Source organism: Chenopodium quinoa, unplaced genomic scaffold, assembly GCF_001683475.1.
Source record: "Chenopodium quinoa cultivar QQ74 unplaced genomic scaffold, ASM168347v1, whole genome shotgun sequence".
In the NCBI taxonomy this organism is placed as follows: domain Eukaryota; kingdom Viridiplantae; phylum Streptophyta; class Magnoliopsida; order Caryophyllales; family Amaranthaceae; genus Chenopodium; species Chenopodium quinoa.
The window spans coordinates 3,122,053-3,140,799 of record NW_018744026.1 but is presented as its reverse complement, the minus strand read 5'-3'; the positions used below and the strand labels follow the sequence as shown (position 1 = coordinate 3,140,799).

At 39.1% G+C, this 18,747-nt stretch overlaps 1 protein-coding gene across 1 annotated transcript; it reads right to left on the bottom strand.

Moving 5' to 3' along the window:
- Positions 1-10,310: 10,310 nt before the first annotated feature.
- On the bottom strand, positions 10,311-10,691 carry LOC110690253. The gene has a single exon (XM_021867079.1). It carries the CDS (start codon positions 10,689-10,691, stop codon positions 10,311-10,313), a length of 381 nt encoding a protein of 126 aa, XP_021722771.1.
- Positions 10,692-18,747: the final 8,056 nt, after the last annotated feature.

The following is an 18,747-nucleotide window of genomic DNA, read 5'->3' as shown; positions in this document are numbered from 1 at the left end:
TTGATCTCCCAACTAAGTCTTAAGCTGAGACGTTTCAAACTGAGGGCCATTATCAAACACCATAAACATAGGTACCCCAAACCGGGTGATGACGTTCTTCCAATTGAAAGAGATGACATCCTTTGTCTTGATGTTCGTGACCGGCTCCGCCTCCACCAACTTGGTGATGTAATCCACATCCATCAGAGTATAACGCTTTCCACCTTCTGCAGGTGTATAAGGACCCAAGATGTCCATGCAACACTTAGCAAACGCAACTGGGTTGTGTTATTCACAACCTCTTTAGAATATGTTTCAAGAGTAGGCAAAAAATAATGCCGCCTGGCTCTGACGGCTAGGGACCTGCCGCCTATATGGGAGGCGCGATATTCCACAAGAAATTCTTCGAGAACTTCTTTCCCCTTTTCTGGGGTAACACACTTTAATAAAGGTGTAAGAAAACCCGCCTTGAAGAGCTCTCCATTTCTCATCTTGAAGTTTGATGCTCGTTTCATCATGACGGCTGCCTCCTGTGGTGAATCAGGAAGCGTGCCGTTTGTTAAATATGCTCGGATGCCATCCATCTAAGTAGAGCTTCAGTCTAGGATTCCAATGAGTTCTTTATACTTCTTTTTTCTAGAACTTCCCAAAAGACTGACCGAGGCGTATCACAGAAGGCGGAAGATGCTAGTTTGGACAATGCATCCGCCTAGTTGTTATCAGACCTGGGCACTTGACTCGGACGAAATTCTTCAAGTGCCCCAGCCTTCTTTTTTACTGTTTGAAGATATTTGATCATAGCCGTGTGAGTTGCTTCATATTTTCCATCATACAAGCTTACGACCAACTGGGAATTTGAGTAGGCGTCAATTTTTGTTGCCCCTGTCGCCTTATACATGCGGATTCCGGTTAGCAGGGCTTCTTAATCCTCCTCGTTATTCGAGACCTGAAACTTAAACCGCAGTGCATATTCAAATATGTCCCCCTCATGGGACTCATATATAATTCTTGCACCACAACAATTCTTTATCGAGCTCCCGTCTACATATACTTTCCAAATCTGATCAATGTCATCTGGAGGAACCGGTCGTGTCATTTCAACAATAAAGTTGGCAAACGCCTAACTCTATATTGCCTTTCTGGGTTCAAAAGTGATTTCAAGACTTTGCATTTCAATAGCCCATATTTCAACATTCTACCGGATGACTCCAAGGTAGACATTGGCCGCTTGAGGGGCTGATTGGTGTAAATTACAACCGAATGTGCCAGAAAATAAGGCTTTAGTTACTTGAATGCCAGATATAAAGCAAGGCCAAAATTTTCAACATCAGGTAACGGAGTTTAGCATTTTTTAGCACATAGCTAATGAAATAGACCAGGAGCTTGGCGCCGTCTCTCTCAGCAAGGAGAACAGCACTGAGGGCATGGTCTGAGACTTCTAGGTACATGTATAACGTCTCTTTGGGCAGAGGGATAACAAGCCTTGGCAAAGAGTGCAAGTATTCTTTCAGCTTTTGAAAGGTCTCCTCGGCATCATCCCCCATTTAAATCTAGTCTTCTTCCTGATTGCTTGGAAGAAATAAAGGCATTTGTCACCTAACCGGATGAGGAATCTTCCCAATGAAACCAGGCAACCGGTTAGTTTCTGTACTTCCTTAATAGTGCGGGGAGACTTCATGTCAATCACCGCCTGCATCTTCTCAAGGTTAGCCTCTATCCCCCTTTGATCAATCATGAATCCGAGAAACTTCCCAAACTCAACACCAAAGACGCATTTCTTTGGACTTAACATAACCTTATGCCGCCTGAGGGTGGTGAAGGTTTCTCGGAGATCAGCAAGGTGATCCGCCTGTTGCTTGGATTTGACTATCATGTCATCAATGTACGCCTCCACATTACTCCCAATTTGATTAATGAAGACTGTATTAATCATACGTTGGAATGTAGCCGGTGCATTCTTCAAGTCAAATGGCATCACAGTATAACTGAATAACCCCTGATCAGTGACGAAGGCCGTCTTCTTTTGATCTTTTTTCCACAGTGGTATCTGATGGAAGCCGGAGTAGGCATCCATAAAACTCAGCAAGGCATGTCCGGCAGTAGAATCGACCAGACTGTCGATCTTTGGGAGCGAATAGTTGTCTTTTGGACATGCCTTGTTGAGGTCTGTGTAATCAACACACATACGCCAGGTACCATTTGGCTTCTTTACAAGCATAACATTTTCCACCTAATCTAGGAAATTACATGGCCGAATGAATCCAGCATCCAACAGCTTTTTTATTTCGGCAGCTGCCGTCTGACTTCTTTCCTCGCCATGATTTCTTTTCTTTTTCCGGATGGGCTTCTTTTTTAGATCCACGAAAAGTTTGTGGATAGCGAGATCCGGGCTGACGCTTGGAATCTCTTCCACTTCAAAGGCAAAAATGTCTTTGAATTCTTTCAGCAATATGTTCAGATCTGCACCCTGCTTAGCATAAGAAGCCATCCCAACCTTAACAGTACGCTCTGGATGGCTGTCATCCAGAGGTATATCAATATGTTCACCAGTTGGCTGGAGACAGAGCTCATCTAACCGTTCCCCGGTCAGTGATTGCTATTTTTTCTCTTTCTTCACCTCCACCAGCTAATGAGCCTTTCTTTTCTTTCTGGGTACTGGTGGGGCTGGGCTGGCATCCTTAACACTGTCAAGGTCTGTTGGTCCCTGCCCTTGGCCGTAAGGGGCCACACTATCTTTAACGGTTGAGAGGTAACACTCCTGGGCCATCTTCTGGTCCCCTTTCAAGGAACTAACAGAGCCATCATCCCTCTCATACTTAATGAGAATGAGAGAAATGATGATTATAGCCTTGGCTTCGTTGAGGGTTAAACGACCTAAGATGATATTATAGGCGGTCAATTCCTCAACGACCAAAAATTTGATGACTAGGTGTCGTCGTTTTCCTTTTTCACCCAGTCGGATAGGTAAGTCGATCCTACCGACTAGGTAAACCATCCTACCCCCAAAACCAACCAAGGGGTGGGTAACCGGGTGCATGATGTCCGACGAGCTGCCGATGTCAATAAGGATTCGCCTAACCAGCTGGTTGGCGATCTTACATTCAATGACGACAAGGTTGTCATGCGGACAGCGGACGGTGCCCCTGTCCTTCTTAGTGATCAGAACATATGGGAAGGAGGAGCTAGCTGTCGCCTGCTCATCATCATCTTCGAAGAAGGCTCTTAATGCCCCGGATGGTAGGGCCAACACATGAGAACCCGCCTACTATAGTGTAGACCGACTCTTTTTTAGTTTCCGAGCTACTAGCAGGCTAGGGTGTCTTAGACGACGACCCCAGGTTCTTCTTATTAGTCCCTTTGGACATAGAAGTGTAGGACCTTAACATCCCTTTGTCAGCCAGACGGTCCAACACTCGCTGAAGGCTGAAGCAGTTGTTGGTGTCATGGCCAACTTCCTCATGGTATTGGCAAAATTTATTTTTGTTACTTGATTGAATGGAACTTTTCATTGGATTCGGCTTCTCTAGAGACAGCCGGTCCTTGATCTCCATGAGGATGAAGTTGCAATCCTTCACTACATGAAAAACTGAAATTGGCACCGGTTCAAACCTGGCCTAAGGCAGCGGTTTAAACCGGTGCCAATGTGGGGGGTGCCAATAAGTGGGTAAAAAAGGCACCGATTCAAACCGGTGCCAAAATTTGGAATAGGCACCGGTTCACCGGTGCCAAAAAATCCCAAAAAATTTTAATTCACTGTTTTTGGCACCGGTTAACCGGTGCCAAAAGTGCCAAAAAATTAATATTTGTTTTTACTTAAAAATTGAATATAATTTAATCTGTTCAGTATATATATAATAAAAAAAATTGCAATATAGATCAATAAAAAAAATTACAACATATAAATCAAAATAAAAAAATTACAACATATAAATAAAAAAATTACAATATAAATCAAAAAAAAAATTTACAACTTCACAATAAAAAAAAAACCATACAACATCAAAATCAATATACTTGCATCTTGATTCTTCGATTTAAGATGTAAATCCATATACCTGCACCAATTAAAACAACCAAAATGAATCGATTAACATGATTTAGCTGCCAAAAAAATAAAAAAATAAAACCTAGAAAATCGAAAAAAAAAAAAAGAAAATCAGCTCAAAAACCCAGGAAAAAAACCTAGAACATCAGTTATAAAGAATTGAACCCAGAAAATCAGGTAAAAAGAAAATAAAAAAATTAAAACATAAAAAAAACCCAGAAAAAAAAACCGATTAAAATAAAAACCAAAATCGAAAATCAGAAGAAAAAAAAAACCTAGAAAATAGAGTAATTTCGAGAGAAAAAAACCACAAATTAAAAAAAAATCAAATTAAAATAAGTTTACAAATTAATTAACCAAATCAGAAAATCGAAAATCACTTTAAAAAATTTAAAATCGATTAAAAGAAAAAATAAATCGATTAAAACAAAACAAAATTCAAAAATAAGTTAAAAACCCAGAATATAAAAAAAAATCGAATCAAAATCAAGAAATTATACCCTAACCTTGCTCATACATGTGTTCGTGGTGGATTAAACCAAGAATTTTCGAAGAAACCCATAAAAAATTTCGAAGACACTCATAAAATCAATTAAACCCAAAATCAACATAGAACAAACCCAAATCAACTTGTATTAACACAAACCATTCAACTTCAAACAAACCCATAAAAAAAAACACCCAAAAACGCATGCATTAACCCAATAATAGATTATTGTAATCGAAAATTAACCCAGAAATCGAAAAATTTGTTGTGTTGATGTTACGGTGGTGGCGGCGGCTTTGCGGTGGTGTTATTGTTGTTGTTGTTGCGGTGGTGGTGTTGTTGTTGTTGCGGAGATTATCGAGGAGAAAGAGAAGAGATTGGAAAGAAGAGCTATAGGAGAGAAAAGGGAGAGCAGAGGAGAGAGAAGGGAGAAGCAAGAGTAAAGAGGCGGAGTGAGAGGAGAGAGAAGGACTTAGGGTTTTTTAGGGTTATATATAAGTACAGGGCCGGTTTTTTTTAACAATTAAAAGGTTCGGTTCACAAAGGCACCGGTTCAAACCGGTGGCCTTTATGTTTTTGGCACCAAAATGAAGTGAACCGGTGCCTTTTATTCTGGTTCAGCTTCCCACCAATTTTGTAGGCCATTTTTGGCACTGGTTTGGACTGAACCGGTGCCAATTAGGGGGTGCCTTTTTGATATTTTATACTAGTTGTGGGGAATATTTCAAGCATTACCCCTAGCTTGAACCCCACTATGATCATACACTTAAGTACGGTGGTGTCCAAAGGGAAAGAAGATAGAGCAAAAAAGAGTCACCAACAAGTTTTAGGAACTTGTAAACCGTTTACAGGGTGAAGGTTACACCCCAAAACGATCCAGGAGATTGTTAACTCCAATAGGTCTAGAACCAAGTGATAGGGTAAAGTCGTATATATCCCCTAATCAAAAGTAATACCTAAATCCTCTAACTAATGTAGATAGGGAAGTAGGGTCGAACTCCACAGGGAAACAAGTCTTTTTACTCCTAATTGTTTATTATAATCTAAATTATCTAAGTAACCAATATTTTAAGGAATAAATTCTATACTACGAAGAATAAGTTTAAGGAGAAAAGAAACAATAACAAGGAAACCTAGGGTCACAGGTTCACCAATAATTAATATTCCAGGATAAAACGAAGTAATTGATAACTAGCGTTGCACGAATAACATGATTAACAGGCTCTCGCAATTTATTAATCAACATAGATCTAACAGGCTCTCGCAATTTACTAGATCTAAGTTCTTATTAATATAGCCTTTAATATTAAATTAACATCTGCTCGATTCATCAATTTAATATTGCTAAACATTCACAATCAAATTACATCTGCTCGATTCGTAATCTAATTGCAAAGAATTAAAACAATTCAATAAGAAATTATCATGCAATAACAATAATCAATAATAACAAATTATCCCTTCATATTAATTATGGATCCCCATAATCCCTAGAATGAAACTACTCACACATAATCATAGCTAAACTAATCAAATAAATAAAACAAAACATAATCAAAGAAGTAAGTAAAATAGCTGAAATTAAGAGAGAAGAAATTGTTACCAAAAGAAAACTGGATTAATGGAAGTAATTAAGAACAAAAGTTGAGAGAGAATTTAAGAGAGAGAAAATATTCGAAGTAAAGAGAGAAAGTCTAAGAAAGAAGGTAATAAAAAATTACGTACAAATCTCGTACTTAAACGTTCCCTAAAACGAAAAGTAAAACAAACTAATCAAGTCTTGAGAAAACACGCGCCCGATCGGGCGAAGGGCCGCCCGATCGGGCCCGCCTTTTTCCTTGCGCTCCCTCTCAGCAGCGTCGCCCGATCGTGCTAGACGCTCGCAATATCTGGCGCGCTATAGGCCACGCACCAGCACCAAGCATGCTGCGCCCGATCGTGCTAATCCTTGCCCGATTGGGCCCTTGCTTCACTTTGAGGCTCGGACTTCAAGCCCAATCCGGATTTCCTCTTCGGGTTGAATACTCGGTCCAGATACCTCGGAATCACGATTACCGAGCCCTTAATCACCAGCTCGATGACTCTAAACGGCCTTGGGCTTCAAAGATGGTCGTGCTCTTCGAATTCCCATAGACGCTCCATGAAAAACCCGAGAAAATGCTCCAAAGGCGCAATTTCCTACAAAACTAAACAAAGACTACAAAAACACTAGAAAACACAAATTAGTAATAAAAGTGGCTCGAAAGAGCCAAAAACACTACTAATTATGACCAAGGGACGGGGGAAATTACTATATAAAATCGACATATCAAACTCCCCCAAGACAAACCTTTACTTGTCCCTAAGAAAAGAGCTCATCAATGAACATATAAAACATGCTTCACCCCAATAATCAAATCAAGCATAAATGATTCAAGGAAAATCTAATGAACATGCTTCAACATCAATCAATCTTAATCACCCTTCCTCCCCAACAATTGTCAAGTAGAGCAAACCGCAAGAGCATATAGAATTCAAGACTAGTGCTCACACACTCATCTCTCATTTATGTGGCGAGTAAAAGATGTACTCGATCGCTCTCAAACCAACCCCATTAATGTGAACAATGCCCTCCTAACTCACACTCTCGTGTGTTTAAAAACAAAGAACGCTCAACCTACTAGTCGACTCGAAATATGCCAAGTCATAACTTGCATTGATAAACAACACTTTCACATTAACACAACTCTATGCACAAGGTCGGAAGGTCTTTAAAGCTTGTAATGTAAGGCTAGGGTAAAGGGTAGGATAAATTTTGGAGTATGTGAGAGAAAAGCTATGCATTAAGGGAGCCAAATCCTAAAAAACCAATGATCGAAATAAATGATGATCATACATCTCCATAAACTTAACTAACTCCAACAAAAACCACCAAATACAACTCCAATCATCATAAACAATCCCATTACTTACAAAAATCACTCACAAAAATATAATAATGTAGAACTTCAGTGAAAAACAAACTTTGAACTCATTCTTTTTTTTTTCTTTTCAACTTGAATTTTTTTCTCTTTTTTTTTTCTCTTGAACAACCTTCAAATATAACATTTGAGCATTAAATTTTTTTCTTTTACTCTTTTCTTGCTTTTTAACTCATATTGGAAATTTCAACTTTGAAACACAACATCAATATTTTCCAATCAAAAATCAAAGAACAACAACTCTTCTTTTATTCCCACTTTGTGCAAATAATGTGCACACCACAACTCCCTCACCTCACTAACTAATAGCTCCCCCAAGCCAAGCTTGGGACTAGTAACAAATGGGGCTCATATGGGCTTGTAATGTGGCTATATAAACAATGAAAGGGCACAAGCAACAACATGGGGAACAAGAAGGGAACAAATGTATCTAATACTCTGAAGGCTACCTAAAAGAATGAACGCCTTCGTCCTCCTCATGTGCATAACAATAAGTCATGAAACACTACTCATAGTTGCAAATCAATACTCAAATTCATTGACATACCAGGAATTATGGAACTATCACACATTTCCTAACCAAATCAACTAGTCAAGCATTATATTCACAAATAGTTGGCAAAATTGAGGCATGTTTAGGAATCCAAGCATATAAACTTCAAATCATGACCAACAAATCCACAATGCTCATTATCAATAACCAAGAATCAAAACAAATTTTCTCAAGTAAGGGGCACAAGGAAGCATGATTTACAATTCATTGGAACGCATTTTTGATTTTTTTTTATTTTTCAATTTTTTTTTGTATTTTTCATATATAAGAAAGCAATAAAAACTACACTAGGAAAACAATAAAAACTATACTAGAAAGCAAATAAAAAGAGAAAAGGAAGAGAATTACCAAGCGAAAGATCACCCCCCAAGCCAAATCAAGCAATGCCCTCATTGACTTGGGAGTGTAGCTTACTCCTCGTCCTCATCTATCCTCAAATAGCCCCCTCCGTGGCTAGAACCGGCTCCTCCATGGCTAGAGCCACCATCTCCATAACCCGACCCACCTGCAAAGTAGTTAGGGTCCACACTCCCCCCAAGCCCACCAAAACGTACATCGGTCCCATAACCGTGGAACGATGAGTAGTCGACATAGGTACCGTAGGCACTTGGGTTCGTATATCCACCTTGTGGATATTGGAACCAATCAGGAACAAGTGAATCAGGGGGAATAGCCCCCCGACGGGCATAATCATCATACACGGGGTATAAACCCCTCCCAAGGTTCCTCTCCACATACTCCACCCATCTATCTAGAGACCCTAATCTAGTGTCCAAGTCCCTAACCATACCCTCAACTCTCCCTTGCCCCATCTCAATCCTATCTAATTAGCTCCTTAAAGCCAAAAAGTCATAAGGGGCGTTGGGGTCAATGTTGTAGTTGGTTGAGGAAGTAGGAATATCATATGTAAAGGGTGGAGGTGGTGGGTAGTGTGGTGAATGGTGATGAGGTGATTGGTCTATGGGATATTGGTGGGGTTGAGGTGAAGGGTGAGGTGAAGGGTGAGGTGGTTGAACCTCACCTTGACCGTTAATCTGGAAAGTATAAGAAGGCTTCCCCTCCTCAAATTTGGTAAAGGTGGGGTTGGGCAAAGTGAATGCATTATCCCTTCTACCTGATTCCCGTTGAATCACCCACCAAGTCTCACCTCCCATGACATTAATCCAATTAAGGCCGCCTAAATAGGGTAGGGCCATAATTTAATAAGGGTGGGGTGATGAACAAAGCGAGTAGGAATTACCTTCCTCGAAGTGAGGTTGATCATCCTTTGTTTTTGCTCTTAGGTGGTGATGACCACCCTCTCCCATCCCGGAACTTGCAATTTCGGGCCAACTCTAGCCTCTTGTTGCCTTGAGCTTTCCCCCCTTACAGTCCTTGATCTCTTGAGAGCCATTTGTGATGAGAAAGGTAGGAATTGAAGACTTTCTCTCTCTTAGGGTTTTGAGAAAATTGAGAGAAAGTGGTAGAAATTAGGTGTGGATTGTAGAGAAAGATGAAAGGATTAAAAATATGCAAAAAATTTTGAGTTTTAATGGAAGAATTAGAAAAGATCTTGAAAATAAGGGAGTTTGAAGGTGTAAAAATTGAGATTTTAGAGAGAGAAAGTAGTGGTGAAGAAGATGAAAGAAAAAGAAAGTGAGGAAACAAAGAAGGGGAAAGAATATAGAGGACGACCAAAATAAGGCGCGCCCGATCGGGCGAATTTTACTGAATTCCAGAAGCCTGGTTGCGCGCCCGATCGGGCGAGCTCCGCCCAAACAGGCGCGAATACGAACGAAAATTTCGCCCTTTCACTAGCCCGGTCAAGCGAGCTTCGCCCGACATTTCTTTTCCTTCACTCGATTTGCGCCCAATCGGGCGGATTAAGCTCGAATTTCTAACTTGACTTGCGCGCCCGATCGGGCAACCTCGCCCGATCGGGCGAATTTAGCTCCAGTTCCCAACTCCTTTTGCGCGCCGGATCGGGCAGCCTCGCCCGATCGCGCGAATTTAGAGCTGAAAATTGTCCTTGCTTGCGCGCCCGATCGGGCCCGTGCCCAGTCGGATTTCCTTAGCTTTTCTTCGATTTCTTTTTGTCTTCAAATTTTTCTAAGTCTCTTTACCTCTCAAGCCTATACCTGTACAAAAATACTTATAAATGGTAAAATTTCACTCTTCTGTCCTCTCTAAAATAAAAATAAAAATAAAGAAAAAGGAAAACTAGTCTAGAAAGCAAGAAATACGGGTTGCCTCCCGCAAAGCGCTGGTTTATCTAGGTCCCGCACGACCTTCTTACCACCTTGATGCTCAGGTTGGAAGTGGAGTTAGGTGGGTTTCCTCCACATCTCTACTAGTAGCGCCCTCATGATACACTTTCAATCGTTGGCCATTTACCTTAAACTCTTCACCCTTGTCATTGACCAACTCTACCGAGCCAAATTTATTCACCCTTATGACAGGGAAGGGACCAAACCACCTAGACTTCAACTTTCCTGGGAAAATCTTTAATCTAGAATTGAAGAGAAGAACCTTATCACCCGGTGCAAACTCTCTTGGTAAGATCCTCTTGTCATGCCACTTATTGGTCTTCTCCTTGTAGATTCGCGCACTACCATATGCCGACAATCTAAACTCATCTAACTTATTGAGTTGGAGGAGTCTTCTATTACCCGCGACCTTAGAGTCCATGTTAAGCTCCTTGATTGCCTAAAAAGCTTTGTACTCCAACTCCACGGGAAGATGACATGCCTTACCATAGACTAATCTATAAGGCGAAGTACCAATTGGTGTCTTGAATGCAGTTCGGTATGCCCAAAGTGTGTCATCGAGCTTCATACTCCAATCTTTCCTTGACTTGGCTACTACCTTTTCTAGGATCGCCTTGATTTCCCTATTAGAGACCTCAACTCGACCACTAGTATGAGGGTGGTAACTAAGCCCGATTCTATGATATACACCATACTTCTTAAGGAGGTTATTCAATTGTCTTTCATGGAAGTGAGTACCTCCATCACTAATAATAGCCCGTGGAACACCAAACCTCGAAAATATGGTCTTCTTGAAGAGCTTGATGACTATCTTGGCATCGTTTGTTGGTGAAGCTATGGCCTCGACCCACTTAGACACATAATCGACGGCTACGTGTATATAGCAATTCCCATTGGAAAATGGGAACGGCCCCATGTAATCAATACCCCAAACATCAAATATTTCTTCTTCAAGAATCCCGGTTTGGGGCATCTCATGCCTCCGCAAAATGTTTCCAGTCCTCTGGCAAGAGTCACAAGCCTGCACAAAAGTGCTAGCATCCTTAAACATAGTAGGCCAATAGAAGCCTGACTCATTAATCTTAGCCACCGTTTTAATGGGGCCGTGATGTCCTCCATAAGGTGAGGTATGACAAGCGGTAAGAACGCAATGAGCTTCCCATTCAGGAACACACCTGCGAAATAATCCATCTGCACACTCACAAAACAAAAAAGGATCATCCCAAAAATAATGTTTAACATTAGAAAGGAATTTCTTTTTCTGTTGGTAGGAAAGGTCAGGAGGAAGAGTACCACCCACTAAATAATTAGCAAAGTCTGCATACCAAGGTTATTGCTCTACAACTGCATACAGGTTGTCATCAGGGAATGAATCATCTATAGGAAGAGAATCCTTACCCTCATCATACCTGATTCGTGACAAGTGATCTGCCACTACATTCTCTGCTCCCTTTTTATCTTTTATTTCAATGTTGAAGTCCTGGAGCAAAAGAACCCATCGGGGTAGCCTTGGCTTTGATTCCGCCTTAGCTATCAAGTACTTCAATGCTGCATGGTCAGTAAAAAGAATAACTTTAGAACCAACAAGATATGATCTAAATTTTTCTAAAGCTTAAATAACAGCAAGGAACTCCTTTTCCGTAGTTACATAGTTGACTTGAGCTTCATCCAAGGTTTCGCTTGCATAGTAAATAGCATGCAAAACCTTATTCTTCCTCTGTCCGAGCACGACTCTTAGCGCTAAGTCACTTGCGTCACACATGATCTCGAAAGGAAGGTTCCAATCGGGAGCACATATGATGGGTGTCGATATCAAAGCCTGCTTAATCCTGCTAAAAGCCTTAAGACACTCGTTAGTAAAACTAAAAGGAGCATCCTTGAGAAAAAGGTAAGTCAGTGGTTTAGCAGTTTTAGAAAAATCTTTGATAAAACGGCGATAAAACCCCGCATGACCCAAGAAACTTCTAACTCCCTTAACATTAACTGGGGGAGGTAATTGCTTAATTACTAATATCTTAGCTTTGTCTACTTGTATGCCCTTATCAGATACAATGTGACCTAGGACTACTCCCTCTGTCACCATGAAGTGACATTTTTCCCAGTTAGGAACTAAGTTGCACTCTTCACATCTTTTAAAAATTTTAGCGAGATTAATTAAGCATGAATCAAATGAAGAACCATATACGCTAAAATCATCCATAAAGACCTCCATAATAGAATCTATGAAATCAGAAAAAATGCTCATCATACAACGTTGAAAGGTAGCGGGTGCATTACATAAACCAAAGGGTATTCTACGATATGCAAAAGTGCCATAAGGGCATGTAAAAGTAGCCTTTTCCCGATCTTCAGGGTGAATCGGAATTTGGAAAAATCCCAAATACCCATTTAAATAGCAAAAGAATTTATGATTGGCTAACCTCTCAAGCATTTGATCTATAAAGGGAAGAGAGAAGTGGTCCTTTTTAGTGGCGATATTTAATCTACGATAATCAATGCACATACGCCACCCTGTTACAGTTCTAGTGGGAATTAATTCATTTTTTTCATTGGTTATCACAGCCATCCCACCTTTCTTTGGCACTACCTGCATAGGACTTACCCATTTGGAGTTAGAAATAGGATAAATAATACTTGCATCAAGTATTTTCGTTGGGGTTGAATGCAGGGCTTATAGTTGTCCTCTAGACGTATCCTGTGCATACAAAAATCAGGGCTAATACCCTTGAGATCATCAATACTGTACCCAATAGCTTTCTTATGGTTTTTGAGAACCCCTAGAAGTTGGGAAGTTTGTAGGTCAGTAAGTGCAGTACTGATGATCACGGGGTGTAGTTCCTGTTCATCAAGAAAAATATATTTTAAATGAGAAGGGAGAGGTTTTAGCTCAGGTTTCTTGAACTCTGCAGGTTTTGATTCCTGAACTAAATTTACTACCTTCATTGTTTCCTCGGGGCTTAACTCTTTTAAGGAAAGAGCCTTTTCAATATCTTGTATCTCATTACCCCAAACGCTTGCATTGTCTATTGATAAATTCCCGCAGAGAACTTCCTCTAGGGGATCCTTCGCAAGAACCTGTGGCAAGCTATCATCACAAATATCATCCATTATATCAATTACATCAATATAGCAACAATTCTTCTCTAGCATAGGCCCTTTCAAAACCTGCCCTAAATTAAAAATAACATTGTCGTCACCTACAGGAAGGGTTAGTTTACCATTTTTAACATCAATAATCGCACCTGCTGTATGGAGAAAAGGCCTACCAAATATAATGGGTATTTGTGTATCCTCTGCCATGTCTAAAACAACAAAATCAACATGAATAAAAAATTTACCAACTTTGACAGGTACGTCCTCTAAAATACCTAAGGGGTATTTTACCGAACGATCTGCCATTTGCAAAGTTACATTAGTAACTTTTAATTCTCCCATATTAAGTTTAGCCCAGATAGACGATGGCATGACACTGACACTAGCACCCAAATCACACAAAGCTTTATTAATAAAAACGTTCCCTATATGACAAGGGATAGAAAAACTACTGGGATCCTTTAATTTAGGAGGGGATTTGTTTTGCAATAAGGCGCTACACTCCTCTGTGAAAGCTACAGTTTCTACTTCATTAAAGGCCCTTTTCCTAGTCAGAATGTCTTTCATAAATTTAGCATAAGCAGGAACTTGAGTGATTAAGTCAATAAAAGGAACTGTTCCCTGCAGGTTTTTCACAACCTCTAAAAACTTACCGAATTGTTTATCAAGCTTACTCTTTAGAAGTCTATTAGGGAATGGAAGCTTGATAACTGGGCTCTACACATCTCCTCCCTTATCCTGCAATTTACCCTGCACAGAAACATTAGTAGGGTTAGTATCTATTTGTAGCTTGCAAGGCTAGCAGGATTAGCATTTGGTATAGAGGAATCTAAATCAGGAACTTGTCTATCTTCCTTTGGCATAGGAGGTCCATCATAATGTGAACCACTCCTTAGAGTGATTGCATTGGCATGATCTGTAGGATGGATAGGTTGTGATGGTAGACCTCTCTGCTGACGGGATTGTAGGGTAGATGAAAGTTGTGCAATTTTATTGTCCATGATTTTATTATGGGCTAGGAAAGAATCAATTTGTGCATCCCTATTCTTCATATGCTTTTGCATACTGGTAAGCATTGCTCTAATTTTTGTCATGGCAGGGTCGGAAGATGATGAGGGTGATGCTTGGCTTTTCTGGCCGGAATTAGGATGATAATATTTTTGCTGTGGTGGGGTTTGCTGTTGTGATTGCTGTGGAGGTGGAGGATTTTGTACATTGGTGCTCCGGTATGAAAGATATGGATGATTTTTATGACCGGAATTGTAAGAATTGGAATAGGGGTTATTCTGCCTATAGCTTTGAAAGGCATTAACTTGTTCCATAGAGCTCCTACAATCTTGCTCCCAATGACCTACAATTCCACAATTTTCATAAAAAGCTTCATTGTTAGCAACAACAGAAACATTAGCTACAGAGTTAGGAGCAACAGTAAGATTATCTAATTTTTGAAAAATAGACGTTAACTGAGCTTGCAAAAAGGATACGGAATCGACATTATGTTTTCCTTTATTTGCAAACCTTCTCGGATTCCCATATTGGGAATTGTATATTTCCATGTCTTCGATAACCTGTCCTACATCGTCCACATTTAAATTCATGAACCTCCCACTAGCTGCAGAATCTAGCACTAATCTAGAAGAATTTCCAAGTCCATTATAGAATGCTTGGATCAATTGCCATTGTGCTAGATTATGGTGGGGGCACTCTCTCTGTAGATCCTTGAACCTCTCCTAAGCCTCATATAACGTTTCGTCGGCCTCTTGAGCGAAGTTATGAATAGCACTCCTTAGCACCGCTGTTCTCTCTACAGGATAGTATTTATTATAGAAATTCAAGGCAAGAGTTTCCCATTCAGTAATACCAAGTGCAGTTCTATTCAAACCGTTAAACCATAATTTATCTTTGCCACATAATGAAAAAGGAAAAAGAATCTCCCTGATTTGGTCTTGCGTGACCCCGAATTGTCTAAGGAAAAAGAAATCTGTGATGTGAAGATTAGGATCTTCACCCCTAACTCCACTGAATTGCTTCCTCTCTATCATAGTGATAAATTGGGGCTTGATCTCAAATTGAACTCCATCTAGAGCCGGAGTGGGAGTAAGGTGCGGGAAATTGGTGAGCTTCGGTTGCGAGTAGTCACTTACTTTCTTCTGGACCGTCATCTCTGATTCTGAATCTGAAGGAATATCTGTGTCACTAGAATCAGAGGGAGGATCTCTTCGACTGTTGTCCTCCTCAGAACCCGCGAGAATTAGTCTATAGAGTTTCCTTTGCCTATGAAAAGAGCGCTCGATCTCAGGGTCGAATGGGATGTAACCTGGTAAAAAACACCTAGGCATAAAGAAAGAACTAAAAGACAAATATGAGAATTGCCTCAAAGAACTAATGTTCTCTGAGACAAAAGGAGATAATCTAGACTACAAAAAAATAATCAGAAAACAAAAATAAAACCGTTACCCCGGAAACGGCGCCAAATTTGACAGGGTAAAGTCGTATCCCCTAATCAAAAGTAATACCTAAATCCTCTAACTAATGTAGATAGGGAAGTAGGGTCAAACTCCACAGGGAAACAAGTCTTTTTACTCCTAATTATTTATTATAATCTAAATTATCTAAGTAACCAATATTTTTGGGAATAAATTCTATACTACGAAGAATAAGTTTAGGGAGAAAAGAAACAATAATAAGGAAGCCTAGGGTCACAGGTTCACCAATAATTAATATCTCGGGATAAAACGAAGTAATTGATAACTAGCGTTGCACGAATAACAAGATTAATAGGCACTCGCAATTTATTAATCAACATAGATCTAACAAGCTCTCGCAATTTACTAGATCTAAGTTCCTATTGAAAATAGCCTTTAATATTAAATTAACATCTGCTCGATTCATCAATTCAATATTGCTAAACATTCACAATCAAATTACATCTGCTCGATTCATAATCTAATTGCAAAGAAATAAAACAATTCAATAAGAAATTATCATGCAATACCAATAATCAATAATAACAAATTATCCCTTCATATTAATTATGGATCCTCATAAACCCTAGAATGAAACTACTCACACATAATCATAGCTAAACTAATCAAATAAATCAAACAAAGCATAATAAAAAAAGTAAGTAAAATAGCTGAAATTAAGAGAGAAGAAATTGTTACCAAAAGAAAACTGGATTAATTAAAGTAATTAAGAACAAAAGTTGAGAGAGAATTTAAGAGAGAGAAAATATTCTAAGTAGAGAGAGAAAGTCTAAGAAAGAAGGCAATCAAATATTACGTACAAATCTCGTACTTAAACGTTCCCTAAAACGAAAATTAAAACTAACTAATTAGGTCTTGAGAAAACACGCGCCCGATCGGGCACGCCTTTTTCCTTGCGGTCCCTCTCAGGAGCGTCGCCCGATCGTGCTAGACACTCGCACGATCGGGCGCGCTCTAGGCCACGCACCAGCACCAAGAATGCCGCGCCCAATCGTGCTAATCCTTGCCCGATCAGGCCCTTGCTTCACTTTGAGGCTCGGACTTCGATTGGGCTTGATTTTTCGGCCCAATCCGGATTTCCTCTTCGGGTCTTGAATACTCGGTCCAGATACCTCGGAATCACGATTACCGAGCCCTTAATCACCGGCTCGATGACTCTAACCGACCTTGGGCTTCAAAGATGGTCGTTCTCTTTTAATTCCCGTAGTCGCTCCATGAAAAACCCGAGAAAATGCACCAAAGGCGCAATTTCCTAAAAAACTCAACAAAGAATACGAAAACACTAGAAAACACCAATTTGTAATAAAAGTGGCTCGAAAGAGCCAAAAACACTACTAATTATGACCAGGGGATGGGGGTAAATTACTATATAAAATGGACATATCACCAAGACTGGTAGTTCGGGGATGAAGGTACAAATCCAACCTAAAAGAGATTGAACCTGCCCTGACAATAGGCCTCTACTTTATTCAGATCGTACTCATTTGCGCTTTCTGACTAACATTCAATCAATAGGATTACCCTAAACCTGTTTATCTATGTTGGTTGAATATTCATGCACAAACAAAACTATTATTGGCGATCACTTGAATTATAATCAAATTAACCCTAAACAAGATTATTAATTATCTTATTAAGCGTGATTACAAGTACAAATTTCCTTTAAACAAGTATAAAAGCCGTGATCAAGAAATAACAATAAATATATATCAAGCAACATAATAATAATCATAATAATTATTACAATAATTATAATAATCATGTTAAAGCATAATAATAGCAAGATCCTAGGCATGATACTAACAAGATTAATAACAAAACCTAGCATGTCACTAAACATCAAACATCAAAGCTTTAACCCTAACATGATACTAACATGAATATTAGGAAGAAAATAGAAAGCATCATAGAAATCATAATTGATATAAGCAAATTGCCCTAAATATCATACTAAAGAAAGCATCCTAACATGATACTAGGAACATCCTAAACATGATTCTAGGAATCAGTAAAACATCCTAACATGATACTAGGAATCAAAATAATAACCTAGACATGATTTCTATATCAAAATATCAATAAATCAATTAAAGCACTTACTTAGATGCCTCGTACCTCTTTCTAATAACAAAATACACACGTGAGTAACTTCAAGGAAAATATAAAATAAAATAATTAAATTAAATAACTGAAATAGAGATTTGGGACCAAACCCTCAGAAATTAAAACCTTTCACGTCTAGGACTGAGGCAACTTCGAATTATGCTAGGTGTGTCTAGTGCTAACGTATGAGGAATTGTATTTGTATAAAGCTAGGCTTAGAAAGAGAGAGAGAATCAAGAATTTCTTGATGAGAGTTGGTGATATTTGAGAATATTTGATGATTAAAAAAATGGAGATATGACCTCTATTTATAGAGAAAAAAGAGAGTCGAAGAATAAGAAAAGAATCCAAATTCGAATCGAAATAGAACTCGATGGACATCAGTTTTTGCGGATTTTGTTTTTATCATAGATCTAGAAGTCCAAATAAGGCATATGATATGTCGTTGAAAAGATCTTGAAATCTAATTTCCAATCCAATTAGAATCAGATTAAAATAGTTTTTAGATAAAAGGATATGTTCGAAATAGTAGGAAGGTGTCAGCTTTGGATAGAGTTTCATATCTCATTCATATCTTTTTTGTTATAGCTCGGATTTAATATTATAATATATCATTGGAAAGATAATTTCAAGATCTATCCAACCATATAAAATTTAGATAAATATTGTTAGGCCCGAAAATAAAATCTGACTGTCTTCGAACATCTTTAAATTCGAATAGAATTAGGATTTAAGAAAAAGGAAAGTTTTAAAAAAGGAAAGTTTTTAATTAACTCAAATTCTTTGATCTTATCT